Raw genomic sequence first — 25,240 nt, forward strand, 5'->3', positions numbered from 1 at the left:
GGTTTTGTACCAGGAAAACAAAGATGCAGTATCCATAAAGAATGGTCATTTCCTTTTTTCATTCATATTTGGGGTCTGCTGAGATGATTCATGATCTTTGTGTGTCTCCTTTACAGGTTTCATGTCTAACTGAGACAGACTGGATTTCGAGGATGAAGTCCAGCCTAATGCATTTGATTCCTCCAGTGAGTAGGGACAGAATAATCTCCCACTTCCCCAAGGTAAGCAGCTCCTCCTCCCTGTGCCCACACAGCTTGGCACCTGGCAGGCTAAATAGTGCCTTCCCTACCCACCCAGGAGTTTTTTCCTCCCACCCACGTACAATTATTTTTTGCTTTTTTAAAATGCAGAAATTTTAATAATTTCTCAGCATTTCAGAGGGACCAACATCATTTCCCCTTTCCCTTCCAAGGCTGGTATCTCAATTACCAGCCTTGATCCCTTCCTTCAACCAAAAACAGACAAACATCTTGACACAAAAGCCTCATCTGTAATTCCCACCTGTTCTTTGAACTGTCACAGGCAATTGCCACAATTAGAGAGATGTTACAGTAGTTTGAGAAAGATGAAAAATGTGGCTGATATTTAATAGGCAAAAAAGGAAAATAGATTAAGGGGAGTTATAGTATTTGATGGAGTTTCCTTTCTGATGTTCTTTTTTTCAGTTGCTTACAAGTTCTTTAAACACAATCCTTTTGGCCTGTGCCTGAAATAGTTCATGCTTGATCTCAGCTCAAAGATTTTGTTTTTAATTTGATCAGAGTCAGCTCAGTTGTTTTGTAAATTATACAAGCATGGAGGGAAATACACTTTTTCAAAATATTCTGTTTGAAATATTTGCACTTGCATAATTCTCTATAGAGAAAGAGGTTTTATTAGCCTCACCCTGCACACCTGTAAAATCTTACAGGATACAAAGGTAACAACCACTGCCTAAATCATGGGTTTCAGAGTAGCAGCCATGTTAGTCGGTATCCGCAAAAAGAACAGGAGTACTTGTGGCACCGTAGAGACTAACAAATTTATTTGAGCATAAGCTTTCATGGGCTACAGCCCACTTCATCAGATGCATAGAATGGAACCTATAGTAAGAAATATATATATATATTTATACACACACAATATATTTATATATTTTATATATATATATATATATACACACACACACAGAGAACATGAAAAGGTGGAAGTAGCCATACCAACTGTAAGAGACTAATTAACTAAGATGAGGTATTATCAGCAGGCGAAAAAAACTTTTGTAGTGATAATCAAGATGGTCCATTTTAGACAGTTGACAAGTATGTGTGAGGATACTTAACATGGGGAAATAGATTCAATATATGTAATGATCCAGCCACTCTCAGTGTCTATTCAAACCCAGGTTAATGATATCTAGTTTGCATATTAATTCAAGCTCAGCAGTTTCTCGTTGGAGGCTGTTTTTGAAGCTTTTCTGTTGCAAAATTGCCACCTTTAAGTCTGTTACTGAGTGACCAGAGAGGTAGGATCAAGTCTAAAATAGGCCATCTTGATTATCACTACAATTTTTTTTCTCCTGCTGATAATACCTCATCTTAATTAATTAGCCTCTTACAGTTGGTATGGCTACTTCCACCTTTTCATGTTCTCTGTATGTATATATATTTCTTGCTATATGTTCCATTCTATTCATCGGATGAAGTGGGCTGTAGCCCACGAAAGCTTATGCTCAAATAAATTTGCTAGTCTCTAAGGTGCCACAAGTACTCATGTTCTTTTTGCCTAAATCATGCAACAGTCAGAGCAGTGTACAATAACCATAAGAATAAAAGACCAGCCATACTGGGTAAGACCAGTGGTCCATCTAGCCCAGTATCCTGTGTTCCGACACTGGCCAATGCCAGGTGCTTCAGGGGGAAGGAACAGAACCGGTAATAATCAAGTGATCCATCCCCTCTCGCCCATTCCCAGCTTCTGGCAAACAAGCTAGGGACACTTAAATTTGAGATACTATGACTGAATTTAAGAAATGGCAGGGACTTATTGGGAGGGTTGTGGGAGTGGGAAGGAAAATCAAGCCTGCTTTATTAGAAATCAGTCATAACAGAAAGAGCTCCCTGCACAAGATGAGGTATAAAAGACGGTGTAGTAAGAATGACCTGATGGATAGCATAGCCACAACTGTGATTTTTTTTTCATTTTAAAGGGGAAATTAAAGTTCCTGAATCTTTAACGCCAGTCAAAAAACACAGAGATATCTTGTGTACTGTGGAGTTTATCTAGGGATTTACATGATAAAGGAGGCTTATACTGAAAAAAGTGATAAAATAAGTGATGGAGAAGATACTTTTGTTGTCTGAAGGGGAAGCTGGTGGTCTACTTGGGAAGTTATTCCTTATTAACTCTTTGTAGATGCTTTTAATCTGGAATAGTTAATCCACTTTAAATTCACACCCTGTTTTATTCCAGATTAATTTTCATGTGTAGACAAATCCCCATACTGTATAGCCTCACTGCTTGTTAATCCAGAGAATCTTTCTCCGCTGCCTGTCCTTGATGAGGGCTTCAAATTCATCACCTTGTTAATTTGTTCCTGGCTGGCTGGACTCCTTACATGTTAGACATCATCTCGCAATACATCCAAGTGATTGCTCTGTATTATCTGCAGTGGTACACACCAGAGGCCTGTCTCCAGTTCAAAGACCACTTCCATGCACTGGTCAGGAGTGCCTGTCAGCAACGCAACACTGGGACAGTTGGGTGAGTCTCTGTAATAAACTGGCCTTTACATTTTAAAAGTTATTTCAAGTTCTTGTATTTACCCACTTTCCTTAGTGTCTTAGCCTCACTTCGCCCCTGCCTCCATGTATTTTAGGCCACTTAAACTGTGTCTGTACTGGAATTCTCAGCCATGTTTGACAATAGTTGTCCAGTGCAGTTCCCTCTGCTTCCCACAAACTGGTGTTGAAGTTGTTTTTCCTGCCGATGTAGACAGGGTCAGCCAAGTTCAATGACTTGGGTCAACCATGGTCAGGGTCATCCAAGTCCAAAGGGTCAACCATGATTTTTAAATGGGTGTGGAAGTCTGTTTATCCTGTGCACGCCAGCAGGACAACAAAGTTCAAAATTAGCAGTAGGGAATAGGGTAGATGGAGCCTTGCTGTCCTCATCTCAGTTGATACCAATACTTATTGAGCATAGAACACCAATAACACTGCTCTACAGCCAAAATGCTTCTGAAATAAATGTAGTCCAACTTTACTAATTCTGGGTCACTGAGAACGAAAATGATGCTTAAAATTGTTGATTGGCTCTAGTTTTCAAGATATGCTGTTGGGTCAGTATATACGACCCTTGACTTGGGAATGGCGGAGGATAAGTGAGTTATAAAGGGAAGGGATCTCAATTTAAACCAGAAATGACTAAAATACATCTTTGACTGGATCTATGAATAAATCTATGACTGGGTTTGGACAGTACTTGCTTTTTAGGCAAAACAAGGAATGATGCAATCTGAAGCTGGTATTGCGTCATACATGATATGAATTGCATCATGTTATTCCTAGAAGTCATGGATGATACAATCATAACGAAGCTTACATCACTCTGCTGAACAAATTGCCCTATATCAGCTCTAGAAATCATACAGTGTCGTGCTCTCTTATTTGTCAGTGTTTGATTTTGCAAAGGTACACATTTCTGTTTAGCCAAAGTGAACAGAGATGTCTCATACTTGTGTGAACAGTGCAGATAACTTCTGCTATGTTTGTGGTGAAGTGACTTTTGCATCACAAAAGCGCAGTATAACCACTATGGTTAAGAAAGCCTATCACTTTTATTTTGGCTGCAAAATTGGAGATCAGGACAAGAGGTGGGCCCCACACATATGCTGCAATACTTGTGCAACAAACCTTGGCCAGTGGTTGAACAGGAAAAGGAAATCTATGCCTTTTGCAGTGTCAATGATTTGGAGAGAGCCAACAGATCATACCAGCAATTGTTACTTCTGCATGGTGCCTCCAGTTGGGAAAGGTGTGTCAAAGAAGAAAAAGTGGACTGTGCATTATCCAAACATTCCATCAGCTATACGCCCAGTACCCCACGGAGAAGGACTGCCGGTTCCTGATGCACCAGAATCATTCTCACTTGAGTCAGACGAGGAAGAGGAAGAGGATGCAACTTCTGGTCCTGAACCATCAATGTCACATGACCCACATTTTCTCCCATCCTCCTCCTCTGAACCACACCTCATAACACAAGGTGAACTGAATGACCTTGTCAGGGATTTGGAACTACCCAAGAGTAAGGCAGAGCTGTTGGGCTCCAGACTACAGCAGTGGAATCTCCTGGCAGGCTATCAGGGCAAATGGAGCCCATCAATGCTTGCAGACTATTGCTGGACAGTGACAAGAGATACTCCATTTAATAAATACAAGAGACAAACCAAGAAGCGCCGAGTAGACACTGAATAGGACTAAACTATGTACATAATAGTTTTTTGCCTTTTGTTTCATAATAAATTTTATTTCAATAACCCTTTTGCTGATTTTTAAAGTGTTACATAAACAGGACAGGTGAAATATTATCATGTAAAGCAACCATAAACACATGAAAAGACCTAGGTTTACAATTTATGATTAAAACTCTACTATCTACACAATATACATAGACATAAAATGTAAAAACTTAAATATCTTAGAAACAGTAGCCAATCAGTTGTTTTAATTGTCATATTTGAATTCAGCATATCAAAATACATAATAAATATCACATTTTATCTCTGAAGCAGACAACTTCTCAAAAATTGTAGACCAGTGTAATTAATACAAATCTTTGGGCCAAATTCTGTTTTCATTTACACTGGTGTAAATGTGGAGTGGCTCCATTTTCAGTCAATGGAGTTACCTAGGAATCTGGCTGTAACCTTTCAAAACTATTTCTTTCGGGAAAACTGAGATTTTATACCTTCTTCTTAAAGCTGGAGCATTATTCTGGAGAAGAATAATAGATTGTGCTGCAAAATGCAAATCAATTTTCTTCTTGTGCCTTTCATAATGCTTTTTGAATTGTTTTTTTAAAATGTCATCTCTCCCAGACTAGCATTTCCTTTTACTTGTTCTTTCAGTGAAATTATTATGTTAAATTTCACAAACTCAGCCTTATGATTTCATTGCTGAGTCAATACAGAGAGTTGAGCTGTGAGAGAGATCATCCCTATTCAACTATAATAATTAGTTTCAAAATAAAATTGAGAAAGTTATGGTCAAAGTATGTCAATGATATAAATATTCTCTTTTTTGGAGGGGGTTGCTCCAGTGTGAAAATCTCTAAGGGAAGCTAACTGTATTTTGAGTACGCAAAATGTAGTTTACTACTCTTAAAGACAAAACTAGTTAATTTTATTGAGCTATATCCATCTTTAAGCAGAACTCCTCATTCATCTTATTGGGGAGTCTTGCTTAAAAACTGAGGATATAAGGGCATACTATGGCCTGTATTGCTAGTTTTTCTTTGCTGTACATCTGTTGCAGGTAGCAGGGTCAGTTTCTGAATCTTCAGCATGCTGGCAAAATATTATTTACTAAACAGAAATATTCTTCTCATCTGTAACCCAGACATTATTGCTCTTACAAGAATTATAGCAACTCCCCTTTCATTTAATCTGGCCTCAGTGAATGGCTAAAAGGATTTTTATTTTGGCTCCTTAATAAAATTAAAGTCCTCTTTTCAATGGTGGCTAGATCAGACCATTCTTATGATGCTTCTTGGTAGACAGCTGATGGTTTGACCCAATATGTGCAAAACAAGAGCACTATATGTCATGAACAGCTGTTATTTTCCTTTCCTATTATTATTAGTTATGTGGAATAGTTTTCTTTGGATGCAACAAGATAGTGTGAGCAGTTCAGTGACTGGTGGACCATATATTAGGTCTCAGTTCATGTTCCATCAGTGTGTGAGCCCCAGAGTATTTTGTTCTACTAGGAGTTAATGGCAGTCACATACTCAAACAGTTATATTCTTCTTTTGATTCCTTTGGCCTTTAATATAGCTGATTTAATCAGTTATCATATCATCAACAGTTAATAATCAGGGATCAGAATTTCATGGAGCCGTGATATAACCTGATATATTGTTAAATAAAAGATTTGTTTCTCTTTTAAAAAGTCAATATAGAACTATTAAATCTACTAAGGTATTACTGTAGCATACACACAGGAGCCACTAAATTATCATTCAGAGGTTGGTTCATCGAATACAGTCACAGTTACCCACCCACAGGCAGCTCCTTAAAGACATACTAAATTACAATTTTAAGGGTACAACTTCAGTCACTTAAAGCCCTTCTGCTGCTTCCTGTGGGAAGATCCAGAGCAAAGAGGATTATTTGAAGCCAGCCTCAGATTAATACTATTCCAAATAGTCAGGAAATCTTTTGGCACTAAACTCTGTGTTTTCTCCAGAGATAAATCTCACAGTAGATTAGTCATTATCAGATATTTTCTTGTTTAGGTCCATAGGACCCGATGCTGTGCCATTCAAGTTAATGAGTCTTGCTATTGATTTTAGTGGCAGCAGGATTGAGGCCTTACATTTCCACATGCACACAAATACACAGATTCTTCTATGCTGTTATGTGCAAATGCTCACACCTGCACACACACACAAACATACACAGTACAAGCATTCTTTGTAGGAGAGAGTCTCTGCCCCGAAGGATTTACAATCTAAGAAAAACTGTACAAAGTAAGAAGCACACTATTTATCTCTGTTCACAGTATTCAGTTCTTTTTGCAATTACAAATTCAGGGTCCTCCCTTCTCCTCCTTTAGTAATTGCAAATTCAGGCTCTGATACTGCAGTTGATTAAGCTAGGGCAGACTCTTGCAGCTTCACACATTCTGCGAAAGCATACCACTGTGCCTGTGCATTACAGCTTACTGGATAGGAGCCTAAAGCACCATTATATAGTAAGAATATTGAAACTAAGGGCAAATCTACACTACAGAGCTACATCAGCACAACTGCAGCGTGTCTGGTGAAGATGTGCTATGCAGATGAGGGAGTGCTTTCCTGTCGGCACAATTACTCCACCTTGCTGAGAAGCAGGAAGCTATGGTGGCAGGAGAGCATCTCCCACTGACATAGCACCGGTATGGACAGCACCAAACTTGCGTCGCTCGGGGAGGGGTACTTTTTCACACCCCTGAGCAACATAAGTTATATTGACTTAGGCTATCGTGTAGACCTGCCCTAGTATTAACAGTATTGAACAATAACAAAATATTTGTTACAGGCTGAAAATATCCAAAGTGGTTGTGGTAGGAGACCTCTATGTTGGGAAAACCAGCCTCATCAACAGGTACGGTATATCTCAGCCGATTGGGTTTGCTGTTTAACTGTGTAGCAATTTCTCTGCATGCTGGACTCTCTGTTCCTTTACCATCTATGTTTTCAGAATAATCGCCTCATTGTAGTAAGGACTTTTCAGTTTTCTATTAAATCAATAATAAAAATATTAAGTATTTTTATTCACCCCTCTGCTGATCACAGTGCCCCACATTGCCTGTCTCAAGGTGGTTTTGGGGCATTAAATTGAAGGAAAACCAGAAAACCTACAGTGATAAGCACTAAAATTCACTACAGCATCATAGAAAATCCCTGTTAGCATCTTGATCAATCCTTTTTGGCAGTGTAAGATTATTCCCTCTATGGTATATTCTCAAATATTTTGGCCAGTCTCATTTTAAATGATCCAAGATATGGGGCTTTCAACATTTCCTTTGGAGGGCTGGAGTGGCCCTGAGATTCTCAGTCTTATTTGGAGAATTGTTCCTTAAAATGTTTTTGAAAGATCTTGCCTATTCACTGACCCCAGTAAAAGGAGCTCAGGCTAGAGCACTCTCCTGAGAGGTGGGAGACCCCCCATTCAAATCCTTTCTCTTACTCCAGCAGAGTCCCAGGCATGTGGACTAACCAAAGCATTAATTTCATTGCTTCTTCCCAGAATACTAAGGCCAGTTCTATACTTTATGATGTGATGACAGTATCAGGATATGGAATCTAAGTAGCTTGTTATCACTATAGCTTCCTTACTAGCCTCACAATATCAGTCAGTTCCTCAGTATTGGTAAGAAGTAGATTCTGGATGGCTTCTCATACTTTTGGATAATTAATTTTTTTCTCTACTTAACGTGATCCATATTCATCTATATTTGCCGCCTAGCAGATATCCCTTTATAAATAAAGTATTCCATGGTTTTAATTTCTTTGATCGTCAAAAAGTAGTTTATTCTGATTTTCTCCAGTCCTGGGGTCTGTTAGAGTATGTCTACATTACAACTGGGAACACGCATCCCAGGGCAGGTAGACAGACTCACTGTGAGTGGTAAAAATAGCAATCTGGACGTTGCAGGTTGGGAGGCAACACAGGTTCTAAAGTCCACCAAACCCTCTGGATCTGAGCTTGGGTAGCTAGCCCAAGTCTCTGCTGGGGCCACAACATCCACACTGCTATTCTTAGGATGCTAGCTCAAGCCCTGCTAGCACAAGTCTGTCTATCTGGGCTAGGAGGCTCATTCTCAGCTGCAAAATAAATAAAGCCCACTATAGTTTTCCCTTTATGTTTCATGTACTTGATCCTTACTCAGAATAACTACCCTCTTCATTATCAATTTGTTTCTCATTGATTTGGTAAATATTTCTGAAATACAATGTGACTGAATACAAATCTTCTGATCCAGTTAATTACCTCCTCCCTGTATAACACACCTTGCACAATACTGAGGCATGATATGAAATTTAAAAAACACGATGCTATTAGCTTTCTCCTAATACTTTTTTTCATTGCAGGTTTTGTAAAGATATTTTTGACCGAGACTACAAAGCAACCATTGGAGTGGATTTTGAAATTGAACGGTTTGAAATAGCTGGAGTGCCATATAATCTCCAGATGTAAGTTGGAACATTATAATACCAGCTGTTTTCTTTCTTGTGTGCCTACAGTTTGAACAGAACTTGAATTGCTACAGGCTTTAGTGGTATCAAAACCTCTGGTTTATATTCCACACAACATAGTGCTGTGTGAGAAACACCTGCTGTCCTTGGACACCGAAGAATTTCAGAATTTTAGTATAAACCTCAATCTGTTGGGTTCCTTGTCTTTGAAAGCTTTATAATTGTACCACCCACACTCGCCTTAGATACCATGTCTGATTTTTTTAGTTGGGTTCTTTCTTTTTACTCAGTTTTCCTGTAAGATTGAATGAAGCCCTGAGCAGCAAATTATATCCTGGGCTACATCTGTCCCACTTTGTTGCCTTCAGTGGGAGTACATGGATGTAAATGAGCACACAATTTGGTTTTATGAGATTTGGGCTTTGCTCCTGCACCCACTGAAGTCAGTGGCAAAGCTCTCAGTGGCATAGGATCAAGCACTAAGGCCCAGATCCACAAACCGCAGACTTAGGCGCTTAAATTTCATCTTCAGATGCTAGTTTTGTCTCCACTGTGATCCACAGAACTCTTGCCAAATCCTGTAGATGCCTAAACTCACTTGGCTCTACAGTTTTCTGGGTGAAAGCTCCCTCAGAACTTAAGTTTCTGCCTCTGGGCATGCACACTTCTACCTCATTCTAAGTGTCTGGATGCCTATGTCCTGCCTATACCTCAGACTAATCTATAAACCAAGGGAAGATAGGTGTTTGTCTGCCTAAATCATGTGCAGGGCCCAATCCACTAAGCTTGGTGAGAGACCACCTACTGTATCAGGTCCCATTCAAAATTTTGCTGGAGGAGGAAGCAGTGCTTTCCACTTATAACTGTTAGCCTAATGGTTAGTACACGTGCCTGGGACTGTGCTGGAGTGAGAGAGAGCATTTGAACAGGGGGTCTCCCACCTCTCAGGAGAGTGCTCTATCCACTGAGCTTTGGAGCTCCTTGAATCTCTCCTGCTGAAGCTATTCTAGCTTGGATAAATAATTAAAGTGTGATTGGAGCAGGGGGACTGGAGCCTGGGCGTCCCACCTCCTTCAGTGGTTGCTTTAACCACTGGGCTACAGAACCAATCTCTCTGTCTCTTCCCCCAGTGACTTTTTCACTGTGGATAGATACTTAAGTAGTCACTGAGTCAGAGATAGTACAGGGAGCCTAGGCACCTAACTCAAGTTTTGTGGCTCATAATGGTGATACTGTGATTTTCTGCACACCTAAAAGTTAGGTGCTGCGATGCTCAGCATTGCAACACCTAAGACCCTTTGTGGATCTGGGCCTAAATGACTTCCCCAAGGCTAAATCATGTCTGTTCTGAGAATAGCAAATACAGGGTTAAAATGCCTTCATTAAAATAATGGTGCTTTACATTTACAGGATGTCTAACAGTGCTTAATGGGTAACATATTCCAGATGGTAACACTTCTCTGGTATCACATTCTTCTCCAACTTGTACCAGTCTGTTGCTTCATTAGTGTGTTTACTCAGGTTGCACTGAGTTTGACTGACCTGAAATTTCTCTTTTCTTTCTGCACAGATGGGACACAGCAGGTCAGGAAAAGTTCAAGTGCATTGCATCTGCTTACTACAGAGGAGCAGAGGGTGAGTAAGTCAGAAAGCACTTCACAGTCAGGATCCAATTAATTGTGCTCTCACTGTACGCTTCAGGAACTGAGTTGAACCCGTAAGATTTCTAATTCACTGTCTCATTTAATTGTTTTTTCTGTGCTGTTTTTATTGCAGTTATTATAACAGTGTTTGATCTGGCTGATATCCAGACTTTGGAACACACGAAGTAAGTTCCTGGCCAAGTCTTTGAGATTATTGGAAAAGGTCTCTACCATAAAACTGAACTGGGAATTAAAATTCACTGGGCCCGATTTTATATGTAGGTATCTTACTAAGACAGAAAAATGAAGGATGGATTTAGCCAATGTGTCTGAATAATGTAGTGTCTCAAAAGTTACTCATTTCCTAGGCTTTCTACTTACCAAATAGGATTTTCTTACTTCAGTACTGTCTGTAGTGATGATTCTGATAGAAAAGATTCTGGTACTTAGATTTAAAGCAGAATGCGGTCTGTAAAGGGGAGGGAATGGGATACTGGAGAGACTACCTTGCACAGATCAGTCATAAGTACTGCAGTGTCTGCAGCATGTACAAATATCTTTTTATTAATTAGTGTCTCTGCTCAGTAGAAGGTTGAAGTCTGGGGGCCTAATTTTTCTTTCACTTACATTGGTAACTCAAAGATAACTCCACCTGAATCAATGGCGTTTCACAGGTGTAAAACTGGTGTGAAATAAGAATCAGGCACAGCTTCATAGTGATCTTTTCCGTTATGTGCCTGAGTAGATTCTCTCCCCAGTGGGAGTTTCTCTCACTTTCCTTCACTCTCTTTCTTCTTCTCTGTGTCAACATTCATCTTTTTCATTCTCCCTCTGCTTCTCACTCTCTCTTCCTGTTCTTGCATCTTATTCCTTATCTCTGAGCTGTGTCACCATTACTTTGGCCACATCCCTTGCTGTGGGTGGACAGGGTGGCACTTTTGCATTCCTTCTGTAGGGGCTCTGATCATTGTTGGACTTACATTCTAAAGTGGGCAAGGTTGTCTGAAACAAGAACTACTTTCGTAGGATGGTAAGTGTGTATCCAAAGGAGCTAGAATAGCTTCCAAGCCATTTATTCTCTAGTGGGAAAGGCACATGACAGCATCTTCCTCTTCTCTCATTCTCTTTGTTGTTGGTTTCTTTGTCTCTTTCCCTTTTCCCCCATAAACCTCAATTTTTTTTGCTCCTCTTTGCCTTCTTTCTTCCTCTCTAATTACATCTTACTCCTCCTGTTCTGTTTTTCAGGCAGTGGCTAGAGGATGCATTGAGGGAGAATGAGCCAGGGTCCAGCTTCATCTTTCTGGTTGGAACAAAGAAAGATTTAGTGGTAAGTAAGACAGAGGCGGTTCATAAAATGTGTCTCCCATTTTAGCGAATTTCCATTTGAAGTTAAGTCCAGCTATTGAGTCCCCAAAACGTGTCAGCTGCTGCAAAGATCTTGAGAAACAAACTGTATAATTACCAAAGCAAAGAGAAGGCATGTAGATGTGGAGCAGTAAGCTTCACAGAATGGAGCAGAGTGACCATTTTCTAGAGTGCTGGAGGTCACCAAATCACTCCCTGCTCTGTTGGAGGCACAGCTTTACCAAACACACCTGAAATCACACACAGCAAAGTTTAAGACCTGAGAAGATTCAGTGCCATGGTAACACCGCTAAAGACTGCTATGTAGACAACGGATTTAAAAGCTCAGTCATGTCTCTACCCCCTGCTTCTTTGAGGGGGTCATTTGCAAAAGGAAGAGGCAGCAGTTGGCCTATTTAGACTTGAGTTTATCTCCTTCATTAGCCACCACCCTGTCAAAATTTAAAGATTCAAAAGTAAACACCCTTTCCTGCTATTTAGCTATATTTTCTTTCAGTTGCTGCCTGCAATGCTACTCATATCCCTAAAGCTCCGTAGCCCACTTATTTTACATCAGTTCCTTGGCTGTCTGAAGGAGTGCTAATTCATCCCAGAAGGCTTTATTCCTATCAGTTACAACATGTGAAGCTCTTAAAATCTTCTGGCGTGTATCAGGGCAGCAGATAGTGTAGGAAGCAGAAAAAGTTAAACAGGTTTGAGAGGTCAGGGGACTCGAGAGCTGGGCTTAGGTGGAACTGGAAATAAGAAGGAATTCTGTTTGGAGGAATGTGGGACTTTGTCCTGTGTTGTGGGAGAATATTGGATTAAAACTGGAAAGATATCAGCAGGTACAATAGGCTGATTATTAAATTCTCCACCTATAAATACTCTTGAGGTGCTTGCTAATCATCTATCACTCTCCCAGATGCACTTTGGGTCATTGTAAGCCAGTGAACAGTGGCTGAAGCAGTGAGAAGCTCTTAATACATGGAGCCAGTGGCAATTGAAAACTGACTTTGGGTCCTGATCCTGGTGCTGCTTATGCAGATACTTAACTTTAAACATTTGAGTAGTTCCATTGACTTTATTGGGATTACTCACATGTTTAAATTAAGCACTTTGCAGGATGGGGCTTTAGGATTACACAATACTAGTCAATTTCTATCTATAGCCCGTTGACCACAGAGAGCAAATTAAGAGAGAAAAAGTCTTTTAAAATTAAAATAAAGATACAAGAAATTAAAAATAAATAAAATAAAAATAGAAGGGAAAGAAAAAGGCAATAACAGCAAAGCAGATTAAGAGGGAAAAAAGACTAGCAAGAGAGAAAAAAAGTGTGGGGAGGAGAAAACAGCAAAAACAAAAGGGTTAGAAAGAGGACTGAAATCAGGAGAGCGACATGAGACAGATGGAGGAAGAGCAAGGAGAAAGGACCATCACAATTACTAATGCCCTATTGTTGTTGCTCCTGTAATTTTCTGCTTATAATTATTCAGAGACCATCTCTTTTGTTCTATGTTTGTACAGCATCTAACACAGTGGGGTCCTGGTCCATTAGTGGGGCTCCTCACCGCTATGGTAATACAAATAATAATAATAACCACCTGAAGGCAGCATTTGATAGCTCTCTCGACTACCCTATTGTTAATGTGTTCACTTTTGCTGTCTGATGCTTCACTGCTGTGGAATACAGAGAGAGAATTCTATTTAAAAATAAGTCCTATGCGATTTCCCCTGTTAAATATCTATCTAGCTGTTTTCTTTCACTAGTTCTGCCTTGATATATGGGACATCCTGGTGTACAAGCTCTAAGGCAAGGCCAGGAAAAGGAAGGACTGGCCACTGTGAAAGCTGGAAGTCTCACAATGTAGGGACTGGTAGCATCTTTGCATTACTGTTACCCCAGATATACTCTGGGAGTATTGTGCCCGCTGTATGCTACAGACAAAGTGATTCCCTGATGTTTTATTCAGTCAGGTGCCGCATGTGAGCGGACCGAACTGGATGCCATTCGCTTTGCCAATGAGATGCAGGCTGAATACTGGTCTGTCTCAGCAAAAACAGGTTAGTCACTACACTGGAGACTGGTTCACTGTGGCCAGTTCCACTTGCTGGGAAAGAGAGTATCAAGTTACTTTCCCTGATTGTGTGCACACCAGTTGGTCCTGTGCACACTAGGCTATATATATGTTTGAGGATGGATGGTTCTAAATGGTTCTACATGGCTGTATGTATGTGTCTAGATTTATTCATAGACGATGGTGCACAAGTGCTTGAGTGTGTGTGTGTATCAATGCTCAAACTGGGGCCATAAGAAGCTACATTGCACCACAACTTTCCTTTGCTGGTGCTCATCAAAAATATATTTGTATGTGTGGTTGAAGGAGGGAAATGAGAAAACATCACCATGGGGTGGTGGGTCTCCAGGGTATACTGTCACTTTGTGGGGAGCACTTTTAGGGTGGCACACTATCACTTCACTCTCCAGTTTGACCAGTGTTTTGTGTTATGTTTGTATATTTGATCATGCATAGATATGGGTTTGTAAAACATGGTGTTTCTCTCCTGTTTCCCAGGGGAAAATGTAAAGGAGTTTTTTTCTCGAGTTGCTGCCTTGGCCTTTGAACAGTCTATGCTGAAGGAGCTGGAGAAGAGCAATGGTCGCATGGCCCAGATCGGAGCAGGAAACCTCATCAGTATGTTCAGCTTCACTCTCTCTGTCCACTTCAATCACTTAAAAGTTTGGGGGAATGTGGATGTTTCTTGATGGCCAAATTCTGCCTCATTCATACCAGCGGAACCTCTCTGACCTCATTGTCTGTCTGTCTTGGTTCTTATGTGTAGTTGCACAAGTGTTACTGAAGGCTGAATCTGTCCCTTTATTACAGGAAGTTGATCCTACATGGATTAATTATGTAACCCTTTGGTTTCCTCATTTACAGAAATAGAAGGAAATTCCCCAGAGACTCCAGAAAGCAACAGCCAAGCCAGCCTGAACTGCTGCTAGCTGCCATTCATTTCTGCAAGCATCATACTTCCATATGCATGTGCGTACATCTGCATGGTGCACCTGCAGCGGGGAAAGCTCTTAAGCGGCTTCCAGTTGAGAGATGGAAAGTCAGTTTATCTCAGAAGAGAATGGAGGAGCTGAAAATGATTCAAGCAACTTCCCTTCAGACAGAAGATCTCTCTCCCACCCCTTGCTTTGTGCTCTCCTTGTGCAGGTGGCACAATGGTACGATGGTACATAAATCTTCCCTGTGCAATGGGGAGATTGCTTGTGTGATGCCCTGAGGGATGGCAGGCTGTCTTTACTCAAGGGGATGGAATCAACCGAACTTTTCCACCTGCTACCAGGAGGGGAAAAAAAAAAAAGTTCTGTACTTGTATTATGTTCTTAGTAGCCATCAGAACTCTTTAATCTTGGACAGTGAAGTCCAGGCCCTGTTCTTGTGGGAACAGAAAACACATGGCAGTGCTGATTATTGTGGTGTTTTGTCTTTTAAACACAAAATGCTTGTACAAAATTATGCTGACTTGCACGCAAGCACACCCAGTTTACCATGATAGAGCTGAGAGAAATATTCCTCTTGTTTCTGGGATCAGGATATCTGCTTTCAGGATATCTGTCAATGCTTTGTAATTTTTAACTCTATACATATTCTTCTTCCAGTGGATGCAGACCAGAATCCCACTCAAGTGTGTGTGTGTGTGACCAGTGTGCTGGAGTAGTACTCATCAGAGTGACACACATGCCTTGAGCCTCCTCATGGCTCCTCCTAAGGCTGTATAAGGCTGATGCCACCTTGATCCCCCTCAGTCCCTTCTTATCACTCATGGCATGAGTCGCAACTTCCCATGTGGTTCTCCTCATGGTTTTTTTCTGCTACATAGTTAGCTCTTAACTTCATTACATCTGTAAATATCAGTATAAAAATATTGCTCAGGCATGCAGGAGTGAAATCAGGAAGGCCAAATCACACTTGGAGTTGCAGCTAGTAAGAGATGTTAAGAGTAACAAGAAGGGTTTCTTCAGGTATGTTAGCAACAAGAAGAAAGTCTTACTGATTGAGAGAGGAAACCTAGTGATAGAAGATATGGAAAAAGCTAATGTACTAAATGCTTTTTTGCTTCTGTCTTCACGAACAAGATCAGCTCCCAGACTACTGCATTGGGCAGCACAGCATGTGGAGGAGGTGACCAGCCCTTTGTGGAGAAAGAAGTGGTTCAGGACTATTTAGAAAAGCTGGACGAGCACAAGTCCATGGGGCTGGATGCGCTGCATCCAAGGGGCTAAAAGAGTTAGCGGATGTGATTGCAGAACCATTGGCCCTTATCTTTGAAAACTCTTGGCAATCGGAGGAGGTCTCAGATAACTGGAAAAAGGCTAATGTAGTATCCTTTAAAAAAGGGAAGGAGGAGGATCTGGGGAGCTACAGGCCAGTCAGCCTTACCTCAGTCCCTGGAAAAATCATGGGGCAGGTCCTCACGGAATCAATTCTGATGCACTTAGAGGAGAGGAAAGTGATGAGGAACAGTCAGCATGGATTCACCAAGGGCAAGTCATGCCTGACTAACGTAACTGCCTTCTATGTTGAGATAACTGGCTCTGTGGATGAGGGGAAAGCAGTGGACGTGTTATTCCTTGACTTTAGCAAAGCTTTTGATACAGTCTCCCACAGTATTCTTGCCAGCAAGTTAAAGAAGCATGGGCTGGATGAATGGACTATAAGGTGGATAGAAAGCTGGCTAGATCATCGGGCTCAACTGGTAGTGATCAATGGCTCCATGTCTAGTTGGCAGCCATTATCAAGCGGAGTGCCCCAGGGTTCAGTCCTGGGGCTGGTTTTGTTCAATATCTTCATTAATGATCTGGAGGATGGTGTGGATTGCACCCTCAGCAAGTTTTCAGATGACACTAAACTGGGAGGAGTGGTAGATTGTTTGGAGGGTAGGAATAGGATACAGAGGGACCTAGACAAATTAGAGGATTGGGCCAAAAGAAATCTGATAAGGTTTAACAAGGACAAATGCAGAGTTTTGCACTTAGGATGAAAGAATCCCTTGTACTGCTACAGACTAAGACTGAGTGGCTAGGCACAAGTTCTGCAGAAAAGGACATAGGGGTTATAGTGGATGAGAAGCTGGATATGAGTCAGCAGTGTGCCCTGTTGCCAAGAAGGTTGACGGCATTTGGGTCTGTATAAGTAGGGGCATTGCCAGCAGATCGAGGGACGTGATCATTCCCCTCTATTCGGCATTGGTGAGGCCTCATCTGAAGTAGTGTGTCCAGTTTGGGGCCTCACACTACAAGAAGGATATGGAAAAATTGGAAAGAGTCCAGCAGAGGGCAACAAAAATGATTAGGGGGCTGGAGCACATGACTTACGAGGAGAGGCTGAGGGAACTGGGGTTGTTTAGTCTGCAGAAGAGAAGAATAAGGGGGGGATTTGATAGCTGCTTTCAACTACCTGAAAGGGGGTTCCAAAGAGGATGGATCTAGACTGTTCTCCATGGTACCAGATGACAGAACAAGGAATAATGGTCTCAAGTTGCAGTAGGGGAATGGGTTACCTAGGGGGATGGTGGAATCTCCTTTCTTAAAGGTTTTTAAGGTCAGGCTTGACAAAGCCCTGGCTGGGATGATTTAGTTGACGATTGGTCCTGCTTTGAGCAGAGGGTTGATGACCTACTGAGGTCCCTTCCAACCCTGATATTCTATGATTCTATGATGGTGTGCTTGCCTAGGGATTCAAGTGTCTTTTACTCTCATCTGTCTCCAAATTCCCTGGTAATCTTGACTGCTATTGAGAAGTCAAGGCAAGAAAGGTTCAAGTCAGCACTCAAAGAAAGAGAACTGAAAAGAATGAGTGCCTTGGGCAGAAAGATTTATTCTAAGTCATTTCTCCAAATGCAAATGGCTAATCAACAGGTGATGTTAGCTAAGTATGATTTTTCATACCTGGGACGCTTGTCAAAATTTACAAATAAACTCCCTGAGGACTCCGGGGAAGAGTTCAAAGCCTTTTTGGCAGAGGGCCATCTGGTCACAAAGACATCTCTTCAATCTACCTTGGATGTTGCAGCTGGTTCCTCTAGGACTATGGCCTCTGCAATGATAATGAGAAGAGTTTCATGACTATAGAACTGTGGGATAGCCCACCACATACAACAGTATAAAAGACCTTCCCTTTGGGCATTTCCTATTTTCAGATAAAATTGATGAAATATTGCACTCATTTAAAAGACTTCCAAGCAACCCTCTGCTTCTTAAAGTGTTTGTCTCAGTGTCCAAGAAAAGACACATAACTCCCTGCATATCCAGTACTCCTAGTAGTACTGTAAAATCCTTTCTACACACCCAGGCAAGTTGACATGCTGAAAAGTACGCATAGACCTCAAGAGAAGAAGGTCTACTAGCTCAGACTCCAACCAGCAGGCCCATTCTCAGACATCTGCGAGGAAAATCTGCCATTTGACTTTTCCAGTGAGGACAGCAACCTAGTCATTCACAACCCACACAATATTGTCTCTCCATTTGGGAGCAAACTATCTCGCTTTCTGGATAATGACAGACAAGTGGGTCCTAAGTACCTTGAAACTGGGATAGTCAATCCAATTCCTTTCCATTCCTCCTTCCCCGTCCTTTTTCAGGGACCCAACTCACAAGCCTCTGCTCCTTCAAAAGGTCCAGATGCTGCTTGCTGTAAGGGCTGTTGAAGAAATTCCCATACAGTTTCAAGGAAAGGGGTTTTATTTGGACATTTTCTAATTCCCAAGTCCAAGTGTTGTCTGAGGCCCATTTTGAACCTTTACAGTCTCAACAAGTTGACTAAATAAGTGAGATTCTGCATGGTTTCCCTGACATCTATCCTCCCACCTCAGGATTGGAACAATTTGTTTGCTGTTCTCAATCTTCGCAACGCTTGCTTCCACATCACAGTGATACCAAGTCATAGGAAGTTTCTCAGATTTATGGTAGTGAGGAGACACTATCAATACACCGTTCTTCCCTTTGGCCTATTGTCTGCTCCTCATGTGTTTATGAAATGCATAGCAGAGGTGTCAGCATTCTTGAGAAGGATTAAGATGCATATCTTCCCTTACTAGATGATTGGCTCATCCAGGGCACATCACTCTCTGAGGTCCTCAATCAGCTCCAATTCATTCTCCATCTCTGACTGGCTAGGGCTCATGCTGGACAAAAAGAAGTCCACATTAGTGCCTGTGAAGAGGCTGAAATTCATTGGGTCTTTGCTTGACTCTATGGTAGTGAGGGCCTTTCTCTCTTGAGAGGTTTTGACTATTTACAGTTTTTGTGTGTCCCTCAGGTGTCACCTGTCCACTATGGCCAGAGCATGTCTTACATTGTGACATCACATGGCTCCATGTATGTATGTGACCATGCATTCCAGACTGCATATTCATCCTCTACATACAAACATGGCTAAAATTGGTTTACCAACCAAGCAGACATCTGGACAAGTTAGTCCAAGTTCCTCCTGTAGTCTTACACTCTGTGGAGTAGTGAATGGACTAGGACATCGTATGTGCGGGGAATCCCTTTTCTTGTTCCCTTCCAACTAGGACAGTTATAACTGACATTTCTACATTAGGCTGAGATGCTCACCTGGGTGGTTCATGGGGGCCCAAGGGGTATGGACATACCAGGAAGAGAGGCTTCATAACGTTCCAAGAGGTTTTACATAACAGAAGGGAACAATCAACTAGATCCACCTAAGTGGAAGTGTTCTTCACTTTTGAATTCTGCTCAAGGGATTCAGTCAATAAGGGTGAATGTCCAGGACAAATTTTCTGGCCCTTTCTTAACTTCAGTGAAGCTTCACCTGGCAGCCATTTCTGCCACTCAAGGAAGAACAGTGTTTTCCAGTCCTACGGCTACAAAATTTCTCAAGTAATTTACATGTCTGTTTCCACCTGTAAAAGCATCAGTTCACCTTAACACAATGTTAGTCACTCTCATGGAAATCTCCATTTGAACCTTTTTGGCTATTTGCTCCTGGGCACATTTGTCCTGGAAGATGACCTTCCTTATCGCCATCACATCTGTGAGGAGAGTTGGCAAGCTGAGAGCATTAGTGGTAGATCAGTTTTTAAGGACAAGATGGCTCACCCAAAGTTTTTAACTAAAGTAGTGTCAACCTTCCACCTTAATAAGATGCTATACCTGGGTCCTGTGTTCTTTCCGAACCTGCATGCCAGTTGGGAAAAAGAGTGTTTTACATACCTTGGATGGAAGATGGGCATTGGCCTTTTTTCATAGACAGAGGTAATTGTTTAGATTCTCCTTGACTTTTTGTTTCTTATGAGGATAGGATGAAGGGCCAAGTGGTCTTGACTCAAGACAGTCTGTAGATGGGTAGATTCTCTCAATGATGTACCTTTTCTGGACACTTGGGAGGCTGCTGCCTGGTCCTACATATATATGTACATACGTACATACATATATTCACTTGTCACTATGCGATTGCAACAGCTTCAAGGGAAGATGCGAACTTTTGGCAAGGTCACTGTTCAAATAGAGTCCAAGCCTTGCCATCTACGATACTGCTTGTGAGTCACCTGAAGGGAATACACATCTGCATCCACTTGAATAAAAGAGAACACTTACATACCTGTATTGTAACTGTTTGTCCTTTTGAGATGTAGGTGAAGATGTGTATTCCATAACCAACCTGTCATCCCCTCTGCATCAGGGTTTTAGGCCACTGGCTGGTGCAAAGGAGCTGAGGTAGATGAGGGCAGCATCATCCTTATGTAGCCGCAGGAGGGGTCGTAAGGAGGTTCAGGGCATGTGCATCACCTCAACAGGTATTGCTGTGGAAAACATTTCTGGCTCCGACATGTTGAGTGCGCGCGCACAAACATCTGAATTGACTACATTTCTGCATCCACATCTCTAAGAACAACAGTTACAAGTAAGTAATGGTTCTTTTCCTGTGTAATGAGTTAGGGTCTGAGACAATTTTTACATTTTGCCTTTATAATTTTTTTAGAAGCATTTCATGTCTGCTGAAAAAAAGGCCTTAATCCTGCTCCCCTCTACTTCCTTTACTTATTTGGGTGGCAGATCTTTCCTTGTGCCATCAGAATCTGGTCCTATGGATACAACTTCAGGGTAAAAATCAAAAAGGGAGAATCCACTGAATGGAGGAAGCTGTGAAATTATGTAATAGGTACAGTAAAGGAGAACACATACACACTGATAGGAAAGGAAATTTGAGGTTATAGCAATATTCTGATAATGATTTTTTATTGATCTAGTGTCACTGTGTTTCTGCCTTTGACATTTAAGGTGGGCAGAACCAGAACCTAGGATCCAAATATTCCGAAACTTTGTGGAAGTCCAGATGTGAAGTTTCCAGTTTAATTCCATCTCTGTTTAACATTTCAAAGGCTTGATTGTTCTCAACCTTGTGCTTTATGTAGTCATGTGTATCTGTGTAAAATAGTACCAGCTCTTTTATATATAACCAGAATACTATAATTTTTCACACTTTGTGCATGTGTGAATGGCAACAGAAAGTGCAAGGCACAGGAGAATCAGATTCCATGTATTCTGTAATTCCAGAGGAAGTGGGTTTACACTTTCCCCTCCACTTCTTTTTCATAGATTCCATCTACGCTACAAGTCTAACCAGTCACAGCTAGTATAAGTGACATGTTCTAATGTCTTTTTTTGTTAATAATATAGATGGACATGGTTTTTTGAAGCATGTTACAGCTGAAGTAATGAACTTGGTCACCCCTCTCCATGCTAGATAACTGTGAGCTGGTAAGGTTAGATGCTACAGTGTGGCTGGGCGTATAATTGGTTTGACTGCCCTCGCTGGAGAAAGTGTTCCAGTCCCTTGACGCTAGTGGTAGAGAAGCATTTTTTCCTTATTTTCATATTACTTTTACCAAAATTGTGTGTGTTTGTGTACTTGCATGCTTTCTACATAGAAAGAGAGTGAGAGTTTTCCAGTACAGAAACCCCAACATGCTTGCTGTGTGCAGGTCTCTTAATTGAATGGCTGTTGCAGAACAAGCACTCTCTACGTGATTGCTGCAGCCTGGTTAGCTTGTCAGGTCATGCACCTTCCCTGGTTTCCTCTATTATATCCCTATTATTCTGCCCTACCCCTATAAGTTTTTGATTCTTTAGGAGCTAGGATGATCATGTGTTAAAACAAGGCCCATGTAACATGGAATAGATTGTATGAAATTAAGAGGCATTGGAAAATAGAGTGAAGCAACTCTGTGTTGAACAGTCTTCTGCTGTGTGGGCAGACCTGACTTGGTGTCATAGGGACTCCTGTTTAAACCTTGTAAGTTGTCCCTGCTGTTTTAATGGCACGGTATTTTCAGAAATAACTGTAATACATACCTGCTAGATCAGTATTTGTGTGACTGCTTTTACTATGCGTGGTTATTGTTTATAAATCTCTGATCAGATTGGTTTTGCTTATTGCACTTCAGCGTATAGTGCAAAAGTACAAGACAAATTTCAAGAAATAATACCCAAGGGTATGTTCGAAGAAACTAGTTGATATCTATGGTCATACGTCAACATAAAGAAATGGACTTAGATTTCATATCGAACACACTACCTTATTCTTACACTCTTCTTTACTGGAACAAATTTTAGACAGGAAGAAGGAATTTAAACAAGGCAATCTCTCACTGATTTGTAACATTCAGCCTCATGTACCTAATAGACAGTATTCCTCCAAAAATAAAAGAGGTATTGTAAATCTTTCACCTACACGAAATCAGGAAAACTCAGCCATAAAAAACTACTATAAACATTGAGTCAATTAACGAATCACCCTCAAGAATCAAACCAAGGCATCAGATCACCATTCCAGAAAGCTTGTTCACCAATAATTTGATGTCCGCAAAGCCCTGGGGCCAATGGAATCACTCTGAATTTACACCAGCATAAGTGAGAGCAGAATGTTTCCATAAGGTCCAGTATACTCCTAGTACAATGTTTTGGAGGGAAAGAAAACAGAAGACCTTAGGACACATATTAATTATTAACCCCGTCATGTAGTCACTACACATGCATCAGTAAACAGGGTGCTGAATGTAACAATCTAAATGGAGCCGAACACCTCAAAACATATCAAGGAAAATAACAGAAAGATCTTTGGTAATATAAAAAATAACCAGACAAAATGGGCCTGATTCTCAGTTATTCCATTCCTGCATTTAGATAGGGATTGGAGGGAAAGTGAGGAGAAATGTGGCTTAAAACTTCCTTTGTATTTCCCGTATACGGGTTTGCTCACAACGTAAATTAGAACAGTCTCTTGGAATTGTATGTATGCAACTTCTCTTAGGAATTGTATGTCTTCCTTTCATCTTCAGACAAGGTTGTTGTTGGCAACCATGCCAGTCCTGTTGGCACAGAAAATGAGTGTACCATTTGTTGGAGGAGGTGAATTTGTGCCTGTGTAGAGTTATTGATCCAAATATGTAATGTTTTTTTTTTTATCTAATGTGACAGACCCAGGTCAGTGGGGTACAGGAGTCTGGTAGTGGGCAAATATACTGGTCACTGGCTGAGTAGTTTTCTGTTCCCTGAGTCACCAGAGGCAGACAGACTGATTAGAACACCTTCAGCCAATCAAGGCAGGCTAATCAGGGCACCTAGGTTTAAAAAAGGAGCTCACTCCAGTCAGGGAGGGGGGAGCCAGAGGAGAGGAAGTGTGTGTGAGGAGCTGGGAGCAAGAGGCGCAAGGAGCTGAGAGTGAGAGGGTGTGCTGCTGGAGGACTAAGAGTACAAGCGTTATCAGACACCAGGAGGAAGGTCCTGTGGTGAGGATAAAGAAGGTGTTTGGAGGAGGCCATGGGGAAGTAGCCTAGGGAGTTGTAGCTGTCATGCAGTTGTTATAGGAGGCACTATAGACAGCTGCAATCCACAGGGTCCTGGGCTGGAACCCGGAGTAGAGGGCGGGACTGGGTTCCCGCCAAACCTTCCAAGTCCTGATCAGACACAGGAGAAGCTGACCCAGACTGTGGGGAAGATCACTCAGGTGAACAAATCTGCCAGATAAGTGCAGGACCCACCAAGGTAGAGGAGGAACTTTGTCACACCTTATATTCTGTGTAGTTGTTTCTCTCTCAAAACTGTTTCATGATGACGACTAATAGATGCTCCCTTAAACCATGCTTATTCCATTCAGTGGACAGCACATCTAACTTCTTTGTGATTACTGGGCTTGAATCACTACTGGATGGCTGAGTAGAAGGGGTGGCTCACTATACTGGAGGATATAATATATGTATATAAAATATGATGTCTTTCAGCAGAAGCAACCAACATGCTTTGCAAGCATAAACTAATTGTCACATAAGCCCCCTTTTGAGGTACTGTACTGTAGGTGAGTAGTGTTATCCTCATTTTACAGAGGTGTAAACTGATGTTCACAATGATAACAGGCCTGATTTTCAAATTAGGCCCCTATTTTTGTGGGCATGGTGCCTGAAATAATTTGAGCCCTAAATTTTATATCCCCAGGTTCATTCATGCTTTTTCCTGGCAATTCACTGTTGGTGCTGAGGTATGGGCATAACTTGTTACAGACAGAAAACTGCGCCTCTAAAAATGGTTCTAAAATCAGGTCTTGTGTGACTGTGTCGGCAGGTCACTTAGTGAGTCAGTGACAAAGCTGGGAAGAAGAATATTTTTTAAATTGTCCTGCAAGTGTTGCTTTTATTATTGTTAGACTTGTGTGCAAAAACTCATGGATGCAGTCTCTTCAGCAGTGCTATGATATCACTCTGAAAATCAAATGAGGCAGCTTTCCTACTTTATGTCTATGAAGAGTACTGGTCCTTTAAAACCGCACAGTGCCTTGGCCACAAGGGAAAGTGAGATTTGGTTCCAGAGGGCTCCTCCCTTCCCTTTTCTGTATATTGGGAATACTGAACTTGGAAGAAAACTGCCTTTTGTTTTCTAGTAACAGAAATGACACAGTAACTTGATGTCACTGCCATTTTATTTCTCTTCTAGCTCCAAGAATCACACTTATAACAGCACGACAATAAATAGCTTCGGAAAGAGCCTAATCCATCCCAGTCAGTGATGGATGCTGCAAGGCCTGCCTTGAAAGTCCCCTTGAGATTTCCCAAGCACAGAGCCCACTATTAATAATTGATTCTGTAAAAATGAAACTCAGATCATGTTACTATTGATGAATTGCTTAGACAGGAACACAAGGAAAGGGTTCCAACTCTCTGAAAAGTAAACACCACTGTTCATTTGTAATTTCTTGGACAGATGTTCATGTCTCTGGCCTAGATTT

The 25,240-nt window shown here is 41.3% G+C and overlaps 1 protein-coding gene across 5 annotated transcripts in view; it reads left to right on the forward strand.

Moving 5' to 3' along the window:
• Positions 1 to 23,705, forward strand: part of RAB36 (RAB36, member RAS oncogene family) — a 30,288-nt gene extending 6,583 nt beyond the window's left edge. For 4 of the 5 annotated variants that reach the window (XM_050924520.1, XM_050924521.1, XM_050924522.1 and 1 more), the window contains 10 exons: positions 117 to 221; positions 2,648 to 2,739; positions 7,277 to 7,342; positions 8,833 to 8,934; positions 10,508 to 10,572; positions 10,714 to 10,765; positions 11,826 to 11,907; positions 13,898 to 13,988; positions 14,501 to 14,620; positions 14,867 to 23,705. In XM_050924520.1, the coding sequence (XP_050780477.1) occupies positions 117 to 221; positions 2,648 to 2,739; positions 7,277 to 7,342; positions 8,833 to 8,934; positions 10,508 to 10,572; positions 10,714 to 10,765; positions 11,826 to 11,907; positions 13,898 to 13,988; positions 14,501 to 14,620; positions 14,867 to 14,931 (840 nt within the window). In that variant the 3' untranslated portion in view covers positions 14,932 to 23,705. The remainder of the gene's footprint in view (positions 1 to 116; positions 222 to 2,647; positions 2,740 to 7,276; positions 7,343 to 8,832; positions 8,935 to 10,507; positions 10,573 to 10,713; positions 10,766 to 11,825; positions 11,908 to 13,897; positions 13,989 to 14,500; positions 14,621 to 14,866) is intronic. The other variant, XM_050924524.1, reaches the window with a different exon arrangement.
• Positions 23,706 to 25,240: the final 1,535 nt, after the last annotated feature.

This window comes from Gopherus flavomarginatus, chromosome 15, assembly GCF_025201925.1.
Source record: "Gopherus flavomarginatus isolate rGopFla2 chromosome 15, rGopFla2.mat.asm, whole genome shotgun sequence".
NCBI lineage: Eukaryota > Metazoa > Chordata > Testudines > Testudinidae > Gopherus > Gopherus flavomarginatus.